The sequence below is a fragment of the Diabrotica virgifera genome, chromosome 8 (assembly GCF_917563875.1).
Source record: "Diabrotica virgifera virgifera chromosome 8, PGI_DIABVI_V3a".
NCBI classification, from domain to species: Eukaryota; Metazoa; Arthropoda; class Insecta; order Coleoptera; family Chrysomelidae; genus Diabrotica; species Diabrotica virgifera.
In genome coordinates, this window is record NC_065450.1 from 76,379,784 (window position 1) to 76,404,815 (window position 25,032).

The following is a 25,032-nucleotide window of genomic DNA, read 5'->3' on the forward strand; positions in this document are numbered from 1 at the left end:
ACATTTAAAAAACAATATAATAGATCCTGAAACAGTTTATTCCAATAGACAAGTGTGTCATCAACATTTCGGGCCTATATCTTTTTGGAAGTTTGTAAAAGATTATAAGGTATTTATCTAAACAATCATCCTACAAGATTCTTTCAAAAATGTTCATTCAACTCAATATTACACATCAGTGCTTTCACGTGACACATGGCAGTAGTGTTTATAGCATTTTGAAAACAAATTGGAATATTTGAAGTTTTCAGTAAAACATTGAATAAAACATTGAATTGTCTTTCTGTTGTATTAATTTCCTGCGAAATTTCATCAAAAATCCCGGAAAATTTATAATTTGAAATTCCTACATAACTAAAATTTGTCAATTTAGTTCCCATTCCAATCAAGAGATGGCGTTAATTCGATCCGAAAGATTAACATGGTCGTGAAACGTCTATAAGTATGTATGGTTTGTGATTCTATTATAAATGAAGTTGATTCAGACACAAATTTTACATCAGACGAAGATGAAAATGAACTTTGAATAATTTAGATTAATTAATTAAATGTAAACAGTGACGATCCAGTTCGATATACAATAAACGATTTTTCATTGCACCTTTTATCATTTTAGTACTTCATGCTCATTTGATCCTTTATAACTTAGGAGGCAACATCAGCGCGCGAAAAACGCGTTCCAAGATTGCAACTTTAATTTTGAATATTCTGTCGAGATATCTGGCACACATATTCGCAATATAGTAAAGAATTGTGGTACAGAGCCCAATTTAAGAAACATGTTAGTATGTAGAAATTACTCTAAAATTAAATTAAATATAAAAAACGAGTCTGTGCCGCTTTAAGAAGAACAAAAAAATACAGTTTCTTCAAATAAACTTTTTTATCCCATGTCTAGATTTTTTGTCACAATGGAATTACTAAAAAACGATTATCTACACGGCAAAACGATTCTCTAAGAAATCGAACTTGACTGACATGGCAACATTTAGCGCGCCTATGAGTATAATAATTATTGTTATCACATTACTGTGCCTTTGTTTCTGATAGTATAGTGTATAGTATCACTGGCACTGTAGTACTGCCGACACACTGTTGCCGCACTGTTGAAAGTTCGGAGAACTATCGAAAAAAAATATTGATGACGCGCTGATGTAGCCTCTTAATAGAGTACATTTATTTTTAATTAAGTTATTTAATTTTTAAATGAACTTTAGAAAACCTAATAAATATTTAGTAAAAGAAATATTTTTTGAGAAATTTTGATATATTTTCATTTTATATGTTTATATTGAAATAATTAACTTAAAAATACAAGTATGTACTTTAAAATTATAGTTTTTCAAATTATTAACTTAATTCAAAAAGAAAATAATATAGGATACGTGCACGCGCATGTAATTCGTTCAGGTAAGTACAGACATACTTACAGGAAAAACCAAAGTTTTCAGTTCTTTTTCCAAAAATTCAAAAAAATTTCCAAAATTTTTCCACTGGCCGTAAGTTTTTTTTGAAAATTTTTGGAAAATCTTAACCTCAAGCCCTTAATAGATCTGTAAAAAGTGTGTTCATCAATTTTCAGATTAATTGATACAAAACTAAGCGAATAAGACCGTTTTAAAAATTTTTGGTTTTTAACCCTTATTAAAAATAGGCTATATCTCATAAAATAATCAAGATCTAAAAAAAAATTTTAAGACCAATCTTTAAGGTTAAATCACTCTGATGACTATTTTATTTTTCACTGTTACATTTTTTTTATTATTTCATTATTTTTAAAATACAGCACTTTTAATGAAAAACCAACCCTTATTTCCCTATTTTTGTAAAATGGAGACGGTTTAGAATTATAAACTTTTTCTTATATAATAATAGACAATTTCAACTACATATTCCCAAATTTTCATCCTTCCTTTAATTTTTTTGAGGTTTGTGTAAAGTTTTGTGTTCCTTGATCGGGCTAATACGGATGCTGAGACTAAGAAAGATGAGGGAATTTTACAATTTATAATTCACGTCCCATCTAGGGACGTGATTTAATTTTAAATAGTTTTTGATTTACCCAAAAAATTTAAAATGCCAAGAGTTCGCGGTCTTCGGCAATTTTGACATTTAAGCGAATTCGAAAAAGGACGCATTGTAGGCATGGTGGTCCAATGATAAGAGACTTATCGGCATCGTGGAGGGTCTGGTCGTCCTAGATTATTGCGAAGCCGTGATTTGCACCATTTTATACTTCTTGCTCTCAGGAATAGACTGTACAGTGTACATCAAATAAGAGATAATTTAGTTGCAGCTACAGAAAGGGAGGTATCAAGAAAAACAGTTAATCAAAAATTAAGTGCAATAGGACTGACAGCTTACCGTCTGCTTTTGGTGTTACCTTTGATACCACAGCATAAGGCTTGACGCGTAGAATGGCACAGAGCTCTACAAAACTGGAATAATCAATGGAATTTTATTTGGTTTAGTTATATGAATCTAGGTTTTGTTTGGGTGGCTTCGATGGGCGCATAAGGGTAAGACGTTTTTGAAGTCTTGAACGTCATATAGCAAGACAACCAAGTATTAAGGTATGGGGTGCTATATTTTTGGGAAGCAGATCACCTCTAGTTCTTATTAAGGACACTCTGACAGCTCGAAAATATATAGGAGAAGTACAGCGACATTTACTGCAACTTTTACATCCCTAATTACAAACCATTCCAAATGCGATCTTTCAACAGGATAACGCAAGACCTTATAATGCCCGTGAAACCATGGAATTCATACAAGAATCTGGTATAGAGACTTTAGAGTGGCCATATCAACATCAGCCAATTTGTCACCCATCGAAAATGTGCGGGATATGGTAGGTCGAAACCTAAATCGAATACCACGTCCTCCAGCAAACTTGAGATATGGGATGGTTCTTAAAAGGGGTGTTATTAATATTCTCTTATTAGTTTAGAAACAAAAAAAAAATAGAAAAATCAAATAAGAATATCAAATAAAAAGGAATAAAATATTGGGCGCCACTGGTTTCCTTATGGGAACCAAAAATATACAAAAATAGAAACGTAAAAGAAAAGATAGCTAAATCAAAAATTAAACAAAAACATAGTCAATACAAAATATATAAAATACTTATGGCGTGACTTACCTTATCTATGTCTTTACTAATGCAAATCTTTGATGTTCTTGCGAAATAAGAGAAAGGGAAAATACAATAATAAATAGTGTATTGCAGTGACTCAAACAATATTTATTGACACAAAATAAAATTAAAAGGAACTGCGATCTCTTGCGGTTTTACAAAGAGAGATCATGTTTACCAAAAAGAAAATTTAAATTACGTATTTTTATGGGAAATAAGCCACAATTTTACTAAAAAATGAATTTATTAACGTTTCGAAGCCCAAATCGGGTTTCGTTGTCAAAATACAAAATACTATTAAAATAAAACAAACATGTTGTTGCTAAGTAAAAAAATTCTTCTAATAATTTATTTAATCTGACTCATTTATATTGGCAATTCAGACGTATATTATACATTTTAAAGTAGAAGACTTTAAAATGATATCGCCAATATTTATGAGTTGCGTTCCTGGGACGACTTTACTAAAAGATAGTTCATTCGATTACATGAAATCAATCCCAACTCAAGAATATCCGTCGCAAAAAAAAATCATAGCATGTGATCTGTCTTTAAAAAGACAACCAAATGCAACGATGACAGTAAAATTCTCGGGTTAGAGATTCCATAGTAAATCACGAGGGAAAACCAGGAAAAAACCTCGTGATACTATCCCGACATCGTAAGTATTTGGTCTTACATTTAATCTACCTTCAAAAAACTAATACCAAATTCTGACTTTAATATGTTTAAATTATAAATAATATTAATATTACATAGATATACAATAAGTAATACTAAAATATAAAATTTGTACTAACTCGATATGTTATTGACTTACTAATCGTGGTATTTTCTTTCTATTGACTTCCTCTTTCAGTATGGGTAACCACATCCTACTGCATTCTACCGAGGAATTTGCGACACAATTGGTTTCACGATTTGGGCTTCGAAACGTTAATAAATTCATTTTTTAGTAAAATTGTGGCTTATTTCCCATAAAAAATACGTAATTATAAAAATGCCACAAGAAAATAGCTTCAGAACAACATTAAGAAAATTTAAAGTTTACATAAAAAATAATACCTTGTATACTAGTCCTGTATCTTCTCTTGGTTGATTTTAAGTCCAAAAAACAGTTAGGTACACTTCACTAAATGTCACTTTACAAGGGAATAGATACATGTACAGTACATCAATGGTTACTTCCATAGTTTATAGAAAAATTCAGCATTTATTCCTTAAAACATATCGGCACTACTCGAACAAAAATATTGAAGAACTTAATAGTCCTTGAGTATATTAAACGGGATCAAAAAAATATAAAAGCAACTCCATGCTTTAACTATGATGTTAAAAACTTCTAACACAAAAAAAACTTCTAACTATCTTCTGAATAATTCCTGGATAAATTCTGACTGCATATAAAAAAATTATACCAATAGTGGTATGATAATATCGACATCCGCCTAACAGTAGCGAAAATGCCGGAGTCCACGTTGTAAACCGCCATGTATGCCGGTCGAAGAACCTAACTTGCAACTACATTCTAAACGAACTTCACTTGATGAGTTCAGGAATAGAATCCTTTAACTTCCCAAACTTGACTTCTTGACGGCTCAAACTAGACTTCGCTACAGCTCAAACGTGACTTCTTTACAGTTCAAACGTGACTTCCTTACAGCTCAAACGTAACTGCCTTCTTAGATCTCCCAAACTCAATCTTTCAGATACCAAACGCCCCTTCCAAAATCGTTCGATCTCCCATCAATAATCCTTAACAACCAATTACAGACTTAAGGCGCTCAATTAATCAAAATCTTGGCCATTAGGAAAATGCAAATTACGCTCTGGGTTAAACCCCCTGGCGCACACCAAAAACAGCTCATCCAATCACCAAGAGAATAAACAAAACCGATTTTAGCAGCTCCTACGACCTTCTTTCCACGGAAAATGCCAAATTAACGAAAAAGACACTTGGACTCCTTACTAAACTTAGAACCACTTATCTCATAAGATAAACATAACAGCGACATCCTGACGACTTCTCACGGGTAGCTCTTTGAAGTTAATACCGCATCCTCTGTAGAATATAAACAATTTGAGGTATTATATCTGCGCCAAATTTCAGAGAACATAAGTTAGACAAACAGCACAATATTAGATGATCGATCTAATATTATGAGAAACGAAAAAGAATCACAGATGACCTAATTCTACGCAATACACAGTACAATTTCTGAAACGGATTTAGCGTATAGGGTGGAGCGATAATGATACTGATTTTCCGTACCGTTACAACAGTAACTACTAAGTGTATAGAAAATAAAGAGGAGCCACTCATTATTCATTTTTTGACGAAAATGACGTTGCAAATTTGTTTATAACATTATCAAATAATAAGAATATTATAATAAATACTTCCATAAATAAATATCAAAAATAATATGTGTCCTTCTAGGTGTTGCATTTTTTTGGCCATCAGTATATTACTAACATATTTTTGTATTACACTGTTGACATACAACTTACTTAGTTCTACATATTTTTTGTTATTTTATAGTTCAACCATTTGGTAGTTTTCCCTGGAAAGTTTTCCGGGAGTTTGGAAAATTGCTAATTTTATGGATTTCGGTATGCTCTTTTCGAATTTTAAATTTTCTACCTCGTATCTCTGTCGCTCGCGCCGCCATATTGAAAAAATAGAGCCTAGTAACAGTTTTTTGGGAATATTATATCCTTTCCGACGCATTTTACCAAAAAAGGCTCCATTTTTTCTTCAATATGGCGGTGTGAGCGGCGGAGATACGAAGTAGCAAAGTTGAAATTCGAAAAGAGCATCCGAAATCCATAAAACTACCAATTTTCAAAACTCCCGGAAAATTTCCAGGAAAAACTACCAAATGATTGAACTATTTATGTTGACAAACAACTTACTTAATTCTACATATTTTTTCGTTATTTTATGATCAAAATGTTTTAAATCTGTATTTACCTTTTAGGTGGTATTCCGTTTCCGAAACGAAACGGCATCCAAAAATCTGAAAGCGCTAAAGAAATGCTTATAGCTCATCGAGAACCGCGTCCGCTCCCAACTTCAACTTCTGCTGATTTTCCTGTGCGAGTGGAGGTTCTACAGCACGAATTTCCTCCGCTGCCTCCATCGCCCGTGGAAGAAGACGAAGATGAATACACGGAAATCTTGCATCCTGTACATAAAAGCAGAGCCGACACGCTGCCCAATAGTAACGAGCCTCCCGCAGTGCCTGCCCATCGTGAACCGGGCTCGAATAGTCTTAAGACTAGATCTATGGATGTTAATTATAGTCGAGGTAAAATATTTTACATCTCTATAACATATAGACTAATATATACATCTCTGAAGATGGCTTTATAAGCCGAAAGCGTTCAGCTAGGAATTATATATTTTACACACTTCAAAATTACGCTTCTCCGTTTTCCATTGATAATTGCCCCAATCCAGTTGTTCGCGAGCAAATTGTAATCGTCTTTGCTTCTGGGCTGCAGATATCTTGCAGCCTGTAGCTGTTCTTTGTGGTGTCAGGTTGGCTGCCTTCAGTCTCGTTCTGACTGTCCAAATGCTGGTAACGACACCTCGGTCATCCTAAGCTCTTCTTTGAGATTAGCACCAGTCAAATGTCGATTTCTCAGGGATTTCTATACAAGAAATCGATCATCCCTCTCCGTTGTTATTCGTTTACAGCCTCCTCGGCCTTGTCGGCGGACATAATCACCACTATCATGGTACCAACGATACACTCGGGACACAGCTGATTGACTTAATTTGCCATGGCCTTCCTGCTCAGGACTTCTGTCACTAATGCTTGAGCTGCTTTCACGGATGTGGTATCCATTTGTAATGCATTTCCGAACTTCATATAAGTAACTGATGTATTAGTGGATTACTATGAAAATTGATGCATACGATGTTAATCGAAACAAGTCAGTGCGAGTTGATTTCAATGAGTCAAATTCTGACCCCTCTCTCTCTCTCTACGTTGCATTCTTTATTTGTAATAAGTCGTCAAACTTAGAAAAAAAAATTTTAATTTCAATAATGAGGTTAATGATTTACACTAAATAATTTTTAAATTTACACTCTTTAGATTGAAACAAGAGACATACTTTCGCAAAATAATTTTGAGTCGATTATTTTGCACTTAAGTGTATTTAAATAATTACATTTTAAATTAATTTAAATTAAAAAAAAAAGCTAAAAGTTAGCCAACGACTCTCCAGTAAAGTCCATCTCCAACAATTAAAATACTTTGGACATGTTATGAGAGCAAACACACGGCACTTTAAAGAAGAAGAAGAATCATGTTTTGGTATATTTGAAATGCCTTAACTGATGCACACCAACAAACACAAACTAAAAAACTGTGAGGATCGCCTTAATAAACTGACAAGAGACAAAAGTGAACCATCAGAGATTTCAAGAGAATGAACTAGCAGACTTTCTAACAAAGCAAGAATCTACAGAAATTTTTTGAAGGTCCAGAATCAATCTGGTGCATCATAAAATTTTCGCCACCCAGCCTCTCCGCTCTCCAAACGAAAAGTAAATCTAGGTTTATTTATTTATCAACGCGAAGAGAGTTTTACTTATCGAACTATTTAATTGAGCGAATAGAAAAAGTTATCAGACGCAATGGAAAGACAAAGTCCTTATAACTACTTATAACATTCTAAAAGAAAACGTTATTTGCTGTTATTTAGAGTGTATAAACAAACATTATTATGGTATGTGTTTTCGTTCGATGTTTAAGATGGAATTGGAATGTTTATAACAAACAAACAATAATTATAATTTAGAATAACAAACTACCGTTAGAATATTTTAAAACACAAAACGTTTATGGTTATATGAACTACTGATTTTTATGATATACAAGGTCCAATAAAAGTTACTTCTTTCTGAATTAAATGGGCGCATAAAACTTAATAAAAAATAAACGTTTTTTGGATCGTTATTCTTCTTCTTAACGTGCCCTATCAAATCGCCTTGACGTTGGCGATTAACAGGGCGAAACTGTCTCTGTCTCGAGCTATTCTAAATAGTTGCTCTGCTTTCTTTCTTCCTGTCCACTCCCTCATATTCTTCAACCAAGACGCCTGTTTTCTACCAATTCCTCTGCGTCCTTCGGTTTTACCCATCATAATAAGTTGAAGAATATTATATCGGTCTCCCCTTACTACGTGTCCAAAATAGGACATCTTTCTACATTTGATGTTATCAAGCATTTGCTCTCTTAAGTAAACATTTGTTAGCATAGCCGTCCATGGTATTTTTAGTGTACGTCTGTGCAGCCACATTTCAAACGCCTCCAAACAATTAATGTTGGACCAATTACCTCATTTTGAAAAATGTTGTGCGGACTATCTCGATTCTACATTTTATCTCTTCATCTGGATCTAGTTGTTCAGTAATATGGCAACCAAGATATTTAAAGCTGGGTCACTGAGTACTCTCTTGTCGAACTAATTATTCTGTGAATATAGGTCTGGCCAGACGACTTCTTGCTCATGCTAATCGGTTGCCTCATGAGACAGATTTTTTTAACTTGTCCTTAAGTGCCTTTAAACAATCTCTGAAGCGTTAAATTTAATTGTAACTCTATATACATATTTACTTTATGATTTTGTATTTTGTCTAGTATTTGTTTGTAATGTTTATAAATGTTGCTTAATTGTATATTTTTTGTCAATGGGCTTGCCCCGTTTATTAACAATAAATAAATAAATATATGACCATCAACATATAACCGTGAATCTTGATGTGTCAAACGGCTAAAAACCATGTATTTTGTTTTTGAACGGTTTATGTTTAAGCCAAACTCTCTTCCCACTGTGTCAATGGCCTTTAAAAGGCATTGTAATCTATTCATGTCATCACCTAAAATAACTGTATCGTGTGTATATCGGATTGTATTCATCAGAATTCCATTAACTTTCGCGCCCACTCCAAATTATGCAGCGCTTCCTTAAATATTCTATCTGAATATAAATTAAACAACAGTGGGAACAGTATACAACCCTGTCTGACACCTCTTTGTATTTTACATATTTCTATGATTCATACGTCTATGATTCATACATCTTTACTATCGTCTATTTTTTCTATGATTCATACGTCTTGACTATCGGATCCTCACACTGTATAATATGAATAATTTCATTTTTAGGTCGAAGGACCAATTTCTTCACTTCATCGAATAGAAACATTCCCTCAGAGCGTAGAACACTTCCGACGGAACTACAGGAAAAACGAAGACCGTTCCAAAAACGGGCCTCTCAACAAAGTCCTCAGGAGGAACATCATCTACAAACGTCGTGCAGTCTACCAGAAACGCCAATTTTTGCTAGAGGTTGTGATATACCGCGTACTCCTCACCGAAGAGCTCCAGACGTACCTGGTGGTAACCAAACTGCACCTAGGCAAAGCAATACAATAGGTAGGTTCAAATGTCATTGTTGATTAATTCTGGATTGTCTTGGCCTGTAACAACATGGTCAACATTTATCATAGATGTAAATGACTTTGTTATCATTTATCATGTCTTAGTATGTACCACTTTTATACACTTTTTTATATTTTGGCATTAATTGTTAAATGTGGTTGATTACTGTACCTATACTAGAAAAAATATATAGTTCACTCTTGAACAGTATAGAGTTGGTTATTATAAAAGTTACAACATTTTTTGTAAAAAGTCTCCAAAACCTTATTTATCTTGGTACCTTTATCCAAAACTTTGAATTTTGAATTTGAAAACATGCTCAAATTCTTGAGTATGTTTATTTTTGAAATGCTTTTAGGCTTAGGGGTATTGAGTTATACAGTATGTCCCTGTAAGTTGTATCCATATGGAAAACTTTTTTATTATTAATTTTACGCAAAAAATTATTCTTCATAAAAAGCTCTGCATGGTCCAAAACCTAAGAGTTAACTATCAAATATTACATTTTTTGAATATTATACGAGGTATGTTAAAAAGTTTGAATTTCACTCAAGAGTAAGGTAGCTTTATATTTCACAATATTGAAAATTGCTATTACGAAAAGTTGTTTGGAATTAAAATATATATTCTAGTATGCAATTACATCCTCCTAATTGAAAAAAAAAATGTTTTTGAAAAATCATGGATAATAGTTATTTTCCTAACAAGTGCAGAAAGTCATTCTTTTCCGCACGCGACTGCAGTTTGCCGAACGACGCGAAGCGGGAGTTCGGCAAGCAGTCGAGTGCGGAAAAGAGACTTTCTGCAAGAGTTAGGAACAATATTTTTTCTAAGAGTCTTTAACAAATTACCAAATCTTAATCAATTAATTTAATTAATATGAAAATACATACATAAATTAATTCTTTGACAAGGTTGTCAAAACCAAACTTTCAATATAATTAGTTAGCATGACGACGATCTTGGTTTCCATGACGATGATTCAAAACGACTGTTATTGTCTACCGATTTGCCTTTCGAATATTATGTCAAAATAATTTTATTTCATCGAATTGTCGCGTTAATTTCATTAAAACAGGAACTCAATAAGATATATTTGAAATAAATTAGTAAATAATATCTAAATATTAGTTTATTGCATGTATTATAATTACTTTAAGGCCATATTAACATATCTAAATTAATACGCGTGCGGAAAAGTAAAAACCGCGTGCGGAAAAGTAACACGCGTGCGGAAAAGTGAAATTTATAAACTAAAATGCGTGCGCGAAAGTAGACATTTTTGCACGCTCGTAGAAAAACATTATTTTCAGTTATTTCAATTCAGATAACTCTTTTATTATTAATTTTACAAAAAAGAATGTGTGTGTACTTTGTACGCACGTAAGAAGTTATACTTCTATTATATGATTTAAACGAAATTAATATACTTTTTATTTATATTTTGTTTAAATATTAAACTAATTTTTACTTACTACTTCTCAAACATTTTTATTAGAACAGTGCCAAAAATTAAAATAATAAAAGAATAAAACACACACAAACACATTAAACAAGCCACAAATGATGTCTGAACATTAATTGTCGAAAATTTTTTTAACTAAATACGTATTTTCTGAAAATACAATTATATAATAAATATACTTACAATCATAAAATGTATTAAAAAAAACAAAAAAGAAAGTTTCTATTGGGACTCGAACCAGCGCTGATAAGAGCGGTTGGTATTGGAATTCATTCGCCTTCTCCGCTTAGCCACGGACACTATGTGTCATCATTTACGAAGATCGACTAACTAAACGGATTAAACTTGTGATATTTTGATATTTTGAAAATTGATCAAATTATTTTAATTTTGAATTGAAATGATTTAGAATTGAAAAAATACAACAAAACATAGAGTAAAAAAAACAATATATTAGGTGAATATTGATATAAATTTTGATGGTAATCAAATTATATAAATAAAAGTATTACATACTATGTATTTTGGCAGATCAAATAGGTAGGTTTATACCCATGATACATTAACAATTATTACGTACCTGTTGCTTTTAAAAACTATTTAAAAGTCACTACAATATTATAAACTTTTTTGTTTCTGTCCTTACAACAATAAAACTAATATATTATACATGTGTTTACCTTTACCTTTACCTCCAAACCACAGCTGCCATATCGGATAATTTTTGACATGTCATTTGAACATCCAATCAGAATAAAGTTATAATGCGCATGCGCCGGGCTGATAGGTGTTAACATATAAAAAATCACCCTCTATCGCCGGTAAAGAAGTATAACTTCAAAAAGTGATTCTTAATAAAAAGTTCTGCATGGTATTAAACCTAAAATACAACTATCTTATGTCAAATTTTATCCATTTTACACGAGGTATGTCAAAAAATATGAATTTCGCTCAAGAGTAAAGTACGTTTATTTTTCATAATATCAAAAAATGTTATTATGAAAAGTTATTTAGAATTAAAAACTATGTTTCAGTATGTAATAAAATCCTTCTAATTGAAATATTCTGAACTATAAAGGTACTTTACTTTTGATCTAAATGTATCTTTTTTGACATACCTCGTATAAAATTGATAAAATTTGATATAAGATGGTTGTATTTTAGGTTTTAGACCATCCAGAACTTTTTATTAGGAATCACTTTTTTTTGTAAAATTAATAATAAAAGAGTAATCAGAATTGAAATAACTGAAAATAATGTTAGTTAGCCATAATTTTTCATTTTTTTTTTCAATTAGAAGGATGTAATTTCATATTAGAATATAGTTTTTAATTCCAAACAACTTTTCATAATAGCAATTTTCATAATTATGAAAAATAAAGCTACTTTACTCCTGAGGAAAATTCAAACTTTTTGACATACCTTGTATAGTATTCATAAAATTTAATATCTGATGGTTGAATCTTGGGTTCTGGACCATGCAGAACTTTTTATAAAGAATAACTTTTTTTCGTAAAATTTATAATAAAAGGTTTTCCATATGGATACAACTTACAGGGACATACTGTATAATATATATAGGGTATATAGGGTATTTAGTATGTTTTCCATGTAATTGAAGTAATGAGTCCAAATAACTTTTAAATCAGCTTTACCTTTCCTCGCTAGAAGGAGGATTGAAAATAAATATATCTAAAATCCAGATGATGACAAATCCTGTAGTCAACGAAGAGATATGCGTAGAAACAAAATCCATATACCAGGTAATGGCTTATAAATACCTAGTTCAAGAGATTCGTATGGGAAAAGATACCGTTGTATAAGACTGACTTGGGTTGGGCAGCCTTCGGCAAGCTGAACCATATTTTCAATTCGTCTGACATACCAATATGTCTTAAAAGAAGAAACCTTTAATCAGTGTGTTTTGCCAGTGTTGACTTACTATGTCCAGCAGTGGACATTGAATGTGTCCATGAATATTCAGTGGAATTAAAGGAATGCAATAAAAATAAACTAGTTTACCTTTACCAAACTACTCTCTTTATTTGTAGGTGTAAACTTTATTTTATACTTGTGTGTTACCAAATTGTGCCCTTAAAATGTATTATTTTGTATATTAAAATTCCTTTACCTTTAAAATTACATTTGTAAAAGTGGTACTAATCGTTACTCATTTTATATCATATCAACATTCTTCACCATTTTCTTTGTGTATGGTCTTTCGATTATTTCTTACTAACACACGTTGCTTTAACTAACACTATTCCATTTTGTTCATTCATCCAGGTAGCCTAAACACGATCGGAACCACAGTCTCCAGCGGCGGATACCGTCGGGGCTTGTCGCAAACGGGCCTCGAGCAAGCAATCGTCGGGGCTGAGCTTCTGAGGCTCGCTGGCGGTCCTGGACGCGGCTGGTATCCGAAGCAAAGGCATCGACGCCCAGCCTCCATCGAACATCTCGACAGAACCGCGATGGGTCACAATCCGTGGGACACGACGTCCAATAGGAAACCGCAGACTTTACCGCCCAACCTAACTCCTAAGTTCTTCCAGAGATCACCGAGAGATGCTCTCAGAAGGGTTACCAGTTTGTTGATTAAAAAAGGTTAGTTTTGTGGTTAGGACAGCACTTAAACACAGAATAGAGCACTGTCTAACTCTAACACATACACTTACATTTTTAACATGGTTTAATTGAGTTCTAATGATATAAAGCTGTAAATGGAAGTATGAAGAACAAAAATAAACGAATAACAAAAAAAGTTGGACCTAGAATCGATTTTTGTATATTCCTTTAGCAGATTTGTTAATTGTATTCTATGAACATTCAATAGTGTAACGTTTTAAGGATCATGTCATAGTATTAATTACATATAACACATTTACATTAATTTCTTTTCCGAATAAGATAATTTCATATTTTTTATGTATTATTGCATTATAACGGTGTTGGTTATTTTTACGCCAGTCAATGGGAGAAAGAATAAGATATTACCTCCGAATTCTACCCTACTGCATGGATTTTAATGAAATTTTGGGCCTAGCCTCTACTTATCTCCTAATTCAAAGTCTACCCTATGCCGATGTGTGCTTTTATCTTGGGGGTGGTTCCCACCCCTTCTCAGGGGTGAACATTTTTTTGGTTAAAATAACCACGGAATTCGTTACAGAACCTAATTCTAAGCAAAAACTATATTTTTTTTGAACCCTTAATTCTTTTTGAGTTATTCGTGGTTGAAAATTGGCCATTTTCATTAAAACATACAGTAGAGCGTCGATAATCCGAACCCTGGTAATCCGAACGATCGCTAATCCGAACGCAAAAAAAAATTATAAAATATAATCGCGGACCGAATTTTTGGATTTAATATGACAATATGGGCAAAATACGACCGCGAATTTTTGTTTTGTTTATGCAGAAATACATACAATATATTTGTTTATTATGCAGGTGTTTTATTCCTTGTAACTAAAACGTATGTACATATGTACCTACATAAATATGTACTATGTTTATGAGCTTTGTATGTATTTTGAACATATGTTCGATAATCCGAACAATTTGATAATCCGAACTACCCCTGCACCAATTAGTTCGGATTATCGACGCTCTACTGTAATACCTTTTCGAATGGTTTTTTGCGAATACCTTAAAAACTATGCATCTAACTAAAAACCTATATCAAACATTTTTGTGGGTTAAACAAAGAGACACTTGCTTTCATAAATCTTCAGTTATAATACAAAAAGAGATATGCTGGTGAAAATAGTTTGTTTTGGTACATTCTCAAAATGCTGTATTCAACTTGAAATAACAGAGAAACGGTCGATTTTAGGTGTAAAATGCTACTAATACCTTTTGTAGTGCTTGAAAAGACCTTTAAAATGAGCTATATTAAAGGTCAATTACATTAAAACTAAGCGAGATATGCTGCAAACAAAATTGATAACTAATGTATTTTAAGAAAAAATGAGAAGTAATTATTTTAACCCCCATCCACCAAAATGTAAATGCATCGTTTTCCTTCTACAATACCTTTTATTATAGTGTTATTTCTATGTTAAAAAAGGTGGACGGGTTTAGAATGAATGGTTTTTGAAAAAAAAAGATCAAATTATAGAGCGCATTTTTAAATTTTCTTAAAAATCTTCCTTTTTCTCCTTGTAACTTGAAAATGATAAAAAATACAGTCATGAAAAATATAAAGAAAATTTTTATCTGAAAAAATCCTACATTTTTGTGTGGCATCTTTTTTTCGTATCTCTTATCATTTTCGAGTTACATGGAGAAAAAGGAAGATTTTTAAGAAAATTTAAAAATGCGCTCTATAATTTCATCTTATTTTTTTCAAAAACCATTTATTTAAAACCAGTCCAACTTTTTGAGCATAGAAATAACGCTATAATAAAAAGTTTTGTAGAAGGAAAACGATGTATTTAAATTCTGATGGATGAGGGGTTAAATATACATATCATTTCTTCTTAAAATACATTAATCATCAACTTTTTTGCAGAATATCTCGCTTAGTTTGAATGTAATCGACATTTAGTATTGCTCATTTTAAAGGCCTTTTTAAGCACTACAAAAGTTATTGGTAACATTATACACCTAAAATTGACCGTTTCTCTGTTATTGCAAGTTGAATGCACCGATTTGAGCATGCAGCAAAAAAACAAACTCTTCTTACCTACCATATCCCTCTTTGTATTTTAACTAGAAGATATATGAAGGAACGAATCTCTTTGTTTTTTTTATAACTTACAGAAATATTTTATATATTTTTTGTTAGATGCATAGTTTCTAAGGTATTCGCAAAAATCCGTCCGAAAAGGTGTAATTTTTCAATGAAAATGGCCAATTTTCAACAACGAATAACTCAAAAGTATCGAGTTTTCAAAAAATAATTATAGAACAGTTTTTGCTTAAAATTAGGTTCTCTAGCCTCTTCGGTGCCTATTTTAACCAAAACATTTTCACCCCCGGGAAGGGGTGGGAACTACCCCCAAGATAACAGCGCACATCGGCACAGGGTAGACTTTGTTGCATGAGCTATTTCCTACTTACTGTGAAAATATCAAGTAAATCGATGTAGTAGGATGGAATTCGGAGCCAAATACTCTCATTTACTGCCATACAGGTATAACAAGTTAGCACATTTATTTAACGTTTCGTTTCTTGTCAGCATTGTGAGAAGGGTATTATGTCCGTCTTTTTCAATGTCTGCCTACATTTCCCATGTGTTTTGTTTTTTCAGTCCTAGATCTTTTAGTGTGTTTTAGCTCTAGTCTAGTTTTTATTATTTGTAAAGTTTTTTTAGAAATACGTTTATAAAAAAGCTGGTAATGTCAAGACTAACGAGTAGCCTATTGTAGTCTAAAATCCCACTACAGAATCACTGTATTCATAAGTTAATTAATTAAACTCACATTTTTATATAAAGGACATCGCACACATCTTATGGAAAATATAATGTCACTCAAATTCAATAAAATTTATACGATTAGATTCGTTTTAATATATCGATCAATTCTTATCATTGCGCCAACTCTTAATTATGATTAATTACGGCGCAAATTGCAATTAAAGTTTATCGAAATCACATTTTTGGAGTCCATAAAATGTTAGTTTACAATCATTATTGTTCTGAGTGCTATTCATAACAGCTTAAATCCCGCTGGGCCTAAGCGGATTAGTGAAACTAATCCGCTGATTTATGGAGTACCGAAAATCTGGGTATTTTAAAATATTTTTTCTCTCTCTAACTTATGTACCTACCCATTTGATTTCAGATTTATTTATATCAATTTCTGCTCTTATTTTTGAAAATAGAGAGTTGGCGCAATGATAAGATTTGATCGTTAATTTAAAACGAATCTATTGGTATAAATTTTATTGAATTTGAGTGACATTATATTTTCCATAAGATGTGTGCGATGTCCTTTAAGAATAGGGTAATACATTGATAACATGTAGATACTTAGTTAAAAAGTGGCTGCAAATAATATAGTAGATTATTATGACGTAGATTAGTTTTTGATATCAAATTAAAGCTTTTTTGTTATAATACGATGATATCAAATTGCCTGTGAAAAAATGGCTGCAAATTAGGGTTCCTAGCTGTTAAAAATGCGAGGTTTCAGAGATAAAGTGAAAGAAAGTTAGCGTGCAACTCCACAGGTTTGACAAGGTTGACAATGTTTGATAGCGAATGTTTGTTAAAGCAGTCATCTTGTCAAACCAGTGGCGTTGCTCCCTAGTTCTTCCCTATTGCTTCGTCTAGTTCTTATTCGTGTATAGTTTCGGTTTGCTCAGCGTTTCCCTCTGATTCACCAATTACGTTGTTTACATTTTCCTTTATTTTTCCTTGCTGTTCATTCAACAGATATTTGTTCGCAATGTTCGCTCCCTCTTTTTATTATATTTTTTTAACTGTATTTCTTTATTGCTTATCTTCTTTACTGTTTTCTTCCATTTTTTTCTCCGAAATTGTCCCAGCTTTTCTTTTTCTCATTTTTGACTATTTCTAACTTTTGTTCTCCCTATCTTACATCTTTCATATTTTTGTTGCCTACCGCGATACCTACTATGTGTTTTCAATTTGTCATTTATAAAAATTGCCACTCTGTAGCATGCTAAATTTTTCTGTGCTTTTTTTTTCTTTTACCTTTTGATTTCAGTTATGACAGCTATATCTATTGTTATGATATTTTAACTGCAATCTACACCTGAAGCAACTGGTGAAGCTCAACCAAGTATTGGGTATTAGTGATGTTGAAAAAGGAACTATTCGTTACAAAGTACTCGTTATTTACGAATACGAATACCGAAAGTAACGATTACTATACAGAGAGGCAAATCGTTACTTTGAATACTTCGTTACTTCGTACCAATCGTATCAGAGCGAGTAACGACTATTGTATCTACTTTCATTACTTTAATTACTCCGATTACTTCGTACTTCGTGAAGGTCGTTATTATATCGGAATACCTATACAAAATACCTACCTACTGATAAATACGACTCTAGGTATGATTACCGGTACTCAAATGCGAAAGTAACAAAAGTAATCATAGTAATCAAATGATTTTTATTCCTTAATTAAACAGATTGGTGAAGGTCGTTGAAAACAAAACAAAACTACTCATACAAACCAAATCAAATAGACCGGCGCAACAACACTTTATTGACGATATAGAACATGTGAATATATTCACGTACCTAGGAATGGATCTGGTTGTAAGCAATGAAGAAGAACCGGAAATAAATAGAAGGCTTGTGCTGGCAAATAAAGCCTATTTCGCGATGGGCCACATATTCAAATCGCGAGACGTACACCGGAAAACAAAACTCCGGGTATATAAAACAATAATCAGGCCCATAGTAAGTTATGGCTGCGAAACATGGGTGGTGACACAGAAATCTGCCAATGCATTAGATGTGTTTGAAAGAAAAGTATTACGTAGGATACTGGGCCCAATAAGTGAAAATAACAACTGGCGAATTAGGTATAATAGAGAAATATACGAGCAATATAGCGAACCAACTCTAGCACAATACACTAAACTGCAGAGATTACGGTGGGCAGGGCACGTGGTCCGCATGCATGAGAATAGAATCCCCAGAAAATTGCTGAATGCAAGAATGCAGGGAAGAAGACCTGTTGGAAGACCTAAAAAGAGATGGGAAGACGAAGTCGATGAGGATGCCAGGAACTTCCTGGGAACGCGTTCATGGAAAAGAACAGCGGTAAATCGAAATAATTGGAGAAGCTTATTGAAGGACGCCAAGGCTCGATTTGGGCTGTAGTGCCATTGGATGGATGGAAGGTCGTTGTTATATCGGAATACCTATACAAACCTACCTACTGAGAAATACGATTCTCGATATGATTACCGGTACTCAAATACAAAAGTAACAAAAGTAATCATAGTAATCAAAGTAACGAATGCTGTAAATGATTACTTTATACAAAATACCTACCTACTGAGAAACAGGATTCTCGATATGATTACTGGTACTCAAATACAAAAGTAACAAAAGTAATCATAGTAATCAAAGTAACGAATACTGTAAATGATTACTTTATACAAAAGTAACGATTTGTAACGAATACTCGAAAGTAACTATAATCAACATCACTATTGGTTACATTGAAATTAGACTGAGATATATCTGACTAAGGCTAGTTTTTTAATACTTTTAATTTTTTTTAATATTGTAATAATTACATTAGGTGTTAAAACTGTTTTAATAGTAACACTCAAAAATTTTACTAAAAAAACTGTTGTACGTAATGTTTAAACTCATTGCAGTATATTCTTTTGTTTCAGGAAATAATGGCAAGGACACGAAAAAGGATAAGGAAGTAGTGTCACCGACTATCCATGAGAATGCAAATGGTAAGCATAATTTTTCTTTTAAAAAAGTTTTCTTAGAAAAAGACCATTGTTTTGACTTTTCGGCAAGGTCATATTTTCCATTGTCAAATCATTTCCCGAAAAAACAGCCTACCTATACACCTCAAATCCCATAAAATATCTCCATAAATAATTCCTCATTGGAGGCAAGCTCTTACTAGAGATAAATACCTATATATAACAATCACAGAACTAATACCTCACTCGCTAGCCCCAGAAACATACCATGTCACACACATTTCTGCAAGCAACGTAGATTCAACCGCCAATTTAAAAGCCAAAACCTTTTTGGATCAAAATTCGAATCATCAAGAGTCAATCCTGCCGAAAAATAAAAAAAAATTTTTTGGGGAACCACTATAATAAAAACACAAGTATAAATATAAAAATATATATAAATATTATTCTTTTTAGGCGAAGAAGTTCAAAAGAAGAAAGGATTCTTCAAGAATTTCTGGAAACGGTCACGGCACTACTCTTTAGAGCAACAATAGTGAATCCCCCATATATAGGATATTTTTTTGTGTACATTTTATATACCTAACAATAACTCAACAAGTCTAACCGCTAGTATTACCATAGGTACTACTAAACTTTCAGAAATCCGACATCCTGAAAATCCTTACAGTACTATGTGTTTCAGAAATTATCATAAATATCAAAAGTGTAACGAAGAAGCTGATCGGTTGGTACTTAAACTGTTCCTTTGGTCCTTAATTAAAACTCTATTTCTGTTCAAATACATTATATTATTTTCAATTCACAATATCGATGACTAAACCATAACAACTTGTTTACAATAATATCTAAGACATATATACAGTCAGAAAAATGAAAGAATACCCATGAACGATCACATCAATCACTTATTTTGTATTTGCTGTCTTTTTCTATAAATAACAAACGTTTGTCAAATACACAAAATACGTGATTGATGTGATCGTTCATGGGTATTCTTTCATTTTTCCGACTGTACCAATGTTACGCCATGCTCGCGGCTAATAACAAATACCGATCCCCTGTCTTTCCATTATTCTTTATTTATACCTATCAACCGATTACAACAGCACGTTGAGTTCAATGTCATATATATTTCGTTACTGTCGCTTTAAGGTTAATACGGGTTAAAACAATAATAAAGTTATTCGAAATTAAGCCTTAAACATATTTTATACAGAGTGTTATCACTACAGTGTAATATCACTACAAAAGGCATGTTTTTGAACAACTTATAGTTTTAGACATATTATGTTACATGAAACTATATAGTTAATATTGATTGATCAATGTATTAATGAACTAGTTTTATTTAATCTCTTTTACATTTTATTTTAATATTTTCATTGTAACCATTATATTTTAATATTTTCTGTAGCACTTGTTTTATCATGGTTATTAAATTGTTTAATTTTTATTCAATTTTACTACCTAAATACATGTAGGTAATGTGAAACAAAGGACATCGCACACATCTTATGGTAAATATAATGTCACTCACATGAAATAAAATTTACATGAATAGATGCGTCCTGAAATTTCAATAATTTGATACCATTGCGCCAACTCTGAATTTTGCTTAATTAGTGCGTTAATTGTAATTAAAGTTTATCGAAATCGCATTTTGAAGTCCATAAAAATCCATAGATTGTACTAATTGGCAACTGTATACTGAATTGGTCTATATATCTCTCGTTAATTTTGCATTCCAAGAAAATATTATTCAAATCTCTAATAGAGACATTATCACAAATCGAACTGGTGAATTCACTACTATATAGATCATCTTAGATTCGATTATAATTGAGGCTTTCTGTGAATTCAAACTTACACACTATCTATTGGGAATGACTTTAAATTCAATAAAAGTTTCAAACTTAAATTGCTGCTGAAAAGAAAAGTGTATATAATTTCTGAAACACAGAATGTAAGGGATGTCATTCACCTGCCGAAGTTACTTTTTTAATTTTTTTACTTCGGTGCATATTTGAGAGGTAGATGTAGATATTACATACTAATTTATTACATGTAACAAGTTTAGCAAACACTCCTTATATTCGTAAACGATGGCTGATAGAGTTCAGAACAGAATTATTTAACACATTTTTTATTGTTTTACAAGTTTCTTTTTGTGTTTTGATGGTAGCAACTCTGTAATTGTTTAAACTTAAACATATGGGTGGTGCTGCTTCAATATCTTTCTTTGTTATGTTGGTGATGTTTTTCGAGTAGTGTTGTGCAACTGTTGCATCTCTCAGCTTTTTCACATTAGATTTCTTACTAGCCATTTTATTTTCTTTGCTGACGTTCGACATGCTAGCCCTCAATGTTGAGATCACTAGGCAATGATCTGAGTGATTTTTAAGCCACTATAACTTCATAACTGCAGTTCATTACGTTTGTCCCGTGTCTTCAATATATTAGCATATAATCAATCTGATTCGTTGTTCTTTCATAAGAGGAAATCCAGGTTACCTTGTGTATATTCTTGTATCCACACAAGAATCATTTTCACAGTATCTTCCAGTTAAATAGAGTACTTGTCTTACATCTCTTTCAATTCGAAATTTAGTTGTTTTTTGTGAAGCGCAACACTCGTTACGTCTTTAATTATTTCTGATTATTTTAGTATATCTGAATCTATTTTACAGTTATCTAAGAAATAACAAACCTTGGAAACGACCAACTCATAAGTTTGATATCACATAATACCGGGTGGTGAATTGGAAAACGGGCCATGGGAAACTCAATGTAAAATTCTAAACTGTCGAATTCCTGCTTCCCTAATTATTTTACATCAAGAGACATTAGAAACTATTTGTAGAGGATTGAAATCTGTATTGAAAACAACTGTTAAAATTGTTCTACGAATTAAACATATTCCAAAATTTTGTAAAAATGTAATACATTTTTCAGTGTTTCAGCCCAAAATTAGGCCACACACAGTGCAATAATGTGTCACAATGAAGTTATTATTTTCACATTTTTAAACTGTCAATATTTTTATTTTATCATTTATTGTTTAAAAACAATACAGTTGATAAGATACCCTCAGTTGCGGAGAAAGTATTAATAATAAAGATTTTTTATTCAGTCAATGGTGTGAGCACTGTCAGTTAAATAGTAACGTGTGGTCTAACTGTTACACACATACCTAGGTACTGTGGCAAATGTATCATATTTTTCAAAATTTTGGAATACATTTAAATCGTAGAACAATTTTAACTTTTGATTTTAATACAGATTTCAATTCTCTACAAATATTCTCTCATGACTTTTGATGTAAAATATTTAGGGAAGCAGGGATTCAACAGTTTAGAATTGTACGTTACAACACCCGGTATACAATTGTACGTTACAACACCCGGTATACAAACTTTTCACAAGAATTATTATTAACAAACTAAATTCCAGGCTAGATATACATATACCAATGACATAAACAGGTAGGATTTAGGCCATGATAAATATGGTACAAATTATCATTTACAAGTATTAAAGAATCTGTTCCTCTTCTGAGAGTATGGAATGTGGAGGCACGGCACACTATTCTGCCAGTCGACTTCTCTGAGGTATCTATCATATAATTTCCTATGTATGTTTTCCATCTTACAGAGGGCCTTCCTCTCTGTCTTCTTCCTGGCGAGTTCCAGTTCAATATTTTTTTTCGACCACCTGTGCTTTGGCATTCTTTGTACATGCCCGTACCACTAAAGAGTTCTGTTTTTCTACTTTTTTGTAATTGAGCATTCTACTTCCATTCTCTTCCATATTTTCTCTGTTCTTATTATATACCTACTCTATGGTGACTTCTAGAAATTTTCAAATAAAATCCTATTCTTCTGTTCTTATTGTATTGACATTCAAACATCTCACTCTATTCGCTTGGTCTGTTTTTCTAAATTAAACTAGAAATATTTTATGTTCTATCCACAGATTTAATCTGTATAAATAATTTACATCATGATATGGAACATGTTTAATCATTTTGTTCTGAAATATATCTATAATAATTTTGCTTTATTAAAAATGTATAATTGTATATTAGTTTATTTATATTGAACATATTTTTTGTCTGTGTGTTTATGGTTTAATAAACTTAATTTAACAAGTTGTCAGAGTTATTTTTATTGTCAGTAAATAACACAAGAAGCAGAGTTGTGCAAAATTAGATATAAATGTCTCCCAGCATATGGAGATAGCTGAATTGATCGCTGACTCTAAAACGGTACTTCCAGTTGCAACTCCAAAACCGGATGTCCGATGTTAAATTTCTAATCTTCAATACCATCCTTGGGTTATAAGCTTTCATTCGACACCTCATTTGTTGTTCTATCTGTATTAATAACGAAGGAGTTATATTCGCGGACGGACGGACAGACTGAGAAACAGCCATGAAACCGAAAGTACAATTGAGTCCGTGCATCATCATTTAAAGCATACAAAATAAGTCGATGATAAGTCGGAAATTGAAATTTACTAAACGCAACAGCCAGTGACAGTAAGTGACTTGCTGTTGCGTTTAATAAATTTCAATTTTCCACTTATCATTAAGTCGCGTCGAATAATAATTATACTATACGAAAAATCGAATAGTCGAACGTCGCATAATAATTGTACTATTCCGGTGACTTTAAAGCAGTAGGTACTTTCGGTTGTATTTCTAAAACTGGAAGTCCTTGGTCAAATTTTCACTTTTATTATCATCCTTGGATTATAAGCTTTTATTCTACACCTCATTTGTCATTCTATCTGGTAATGACGAAGGAGTATTTGCGGACGGACAGACAGTTATGAAACCGGAAGTATATATTTGTTCTCGTCTTGCTAACGCGTGTCGAATAATATAATAATATATCGCTTGTGCTATTCCGCTGACTTTAAAACAATATTTCCGGTTGCAACTCTTGAACCGGAGGTCCTAGGTCAAATCTCTCACCTTTAGTACCATCCTTGGATTATAAGCTTTCATTTCACTTCGACACCTCATTTGTCATTCTACATGTTATAATGACGGAGAAGTTGTGTTTACGGACGGACAGACGGACGTGGATAATTCAACGTTTTCACATTTTTTCAAAATTGGGGGAAAACAATAAAAATAGTTCTAACACTCATACAAAAACAATAATATATTTTGTAAATGTAAGGTTAGATTGCTCTAGTTATGCTTTTAACACTAAGTTAAAATTTGAAAAAATGACAGTTTAAATTTTGGCGAGAACGTTTTTGACAGTTTAAATTTTGGCGAGAGCGCAATTTTCATTTTTAGAAATTCAGTTAAAACTAAGTAGATGTCGCTACAATCGTTAGTGTATTATTGATTGCATAACTATCAGGGGCTAACATTTATAGAATTTTAGCTTACTCTTTAAAAGAAATAAGTAGTGTCAATTCGAAATATATTTAATAAACAAATACTATATTACCGTATATTTTAATTGATCTATATTTTAATTTTATTATAGATTATTTTTGTCGTTAAATATCATGAAATACGCGCCTCGACAGATGGTGGTGACATCTATAATAAAGTAGTAGGACTAATTTTA

At 32.2% G+C, this 25,032-nt stretch overlaps 1 protein-coding gene across 1 annotated transcript in view; it reads left to right on the forward strand.

Annotated features, from left to right (window-relative positions):
* The window catches only part of LOC126890184 (uncharacterized), a gene marked incomplete at its 5' end in the record, with an annotated part of 88,972 nt that extends 65,379 nt beyond the window's left edge, over nt 1–23,593 (forward strand). The window contains 5 exons of the mRNA XM_050659039.1: nt 6,118–6,447; nt 9,322–9,591; nt 13,349–13,669; nt 19,397–19,465; nt 19,898–23,593. Coding sequence (XP_050514996.1) covers nt 6,118–6,447; nt 9,322–9,591; nt 13,349–13,669; nt 19,397–19,465; nt 19,898–19,977 — 1,070 coding nt within the window. The remainder of the gene's footprint in view (nt 1–6,117; nt 6,448–9,321; nt 9,592–13,348; nt 13,670–19,396; nt 19,466–19,897) is intronic.
* Nucleotides 23,594–25,032: the final 1,439 nt, after the last annotated feature.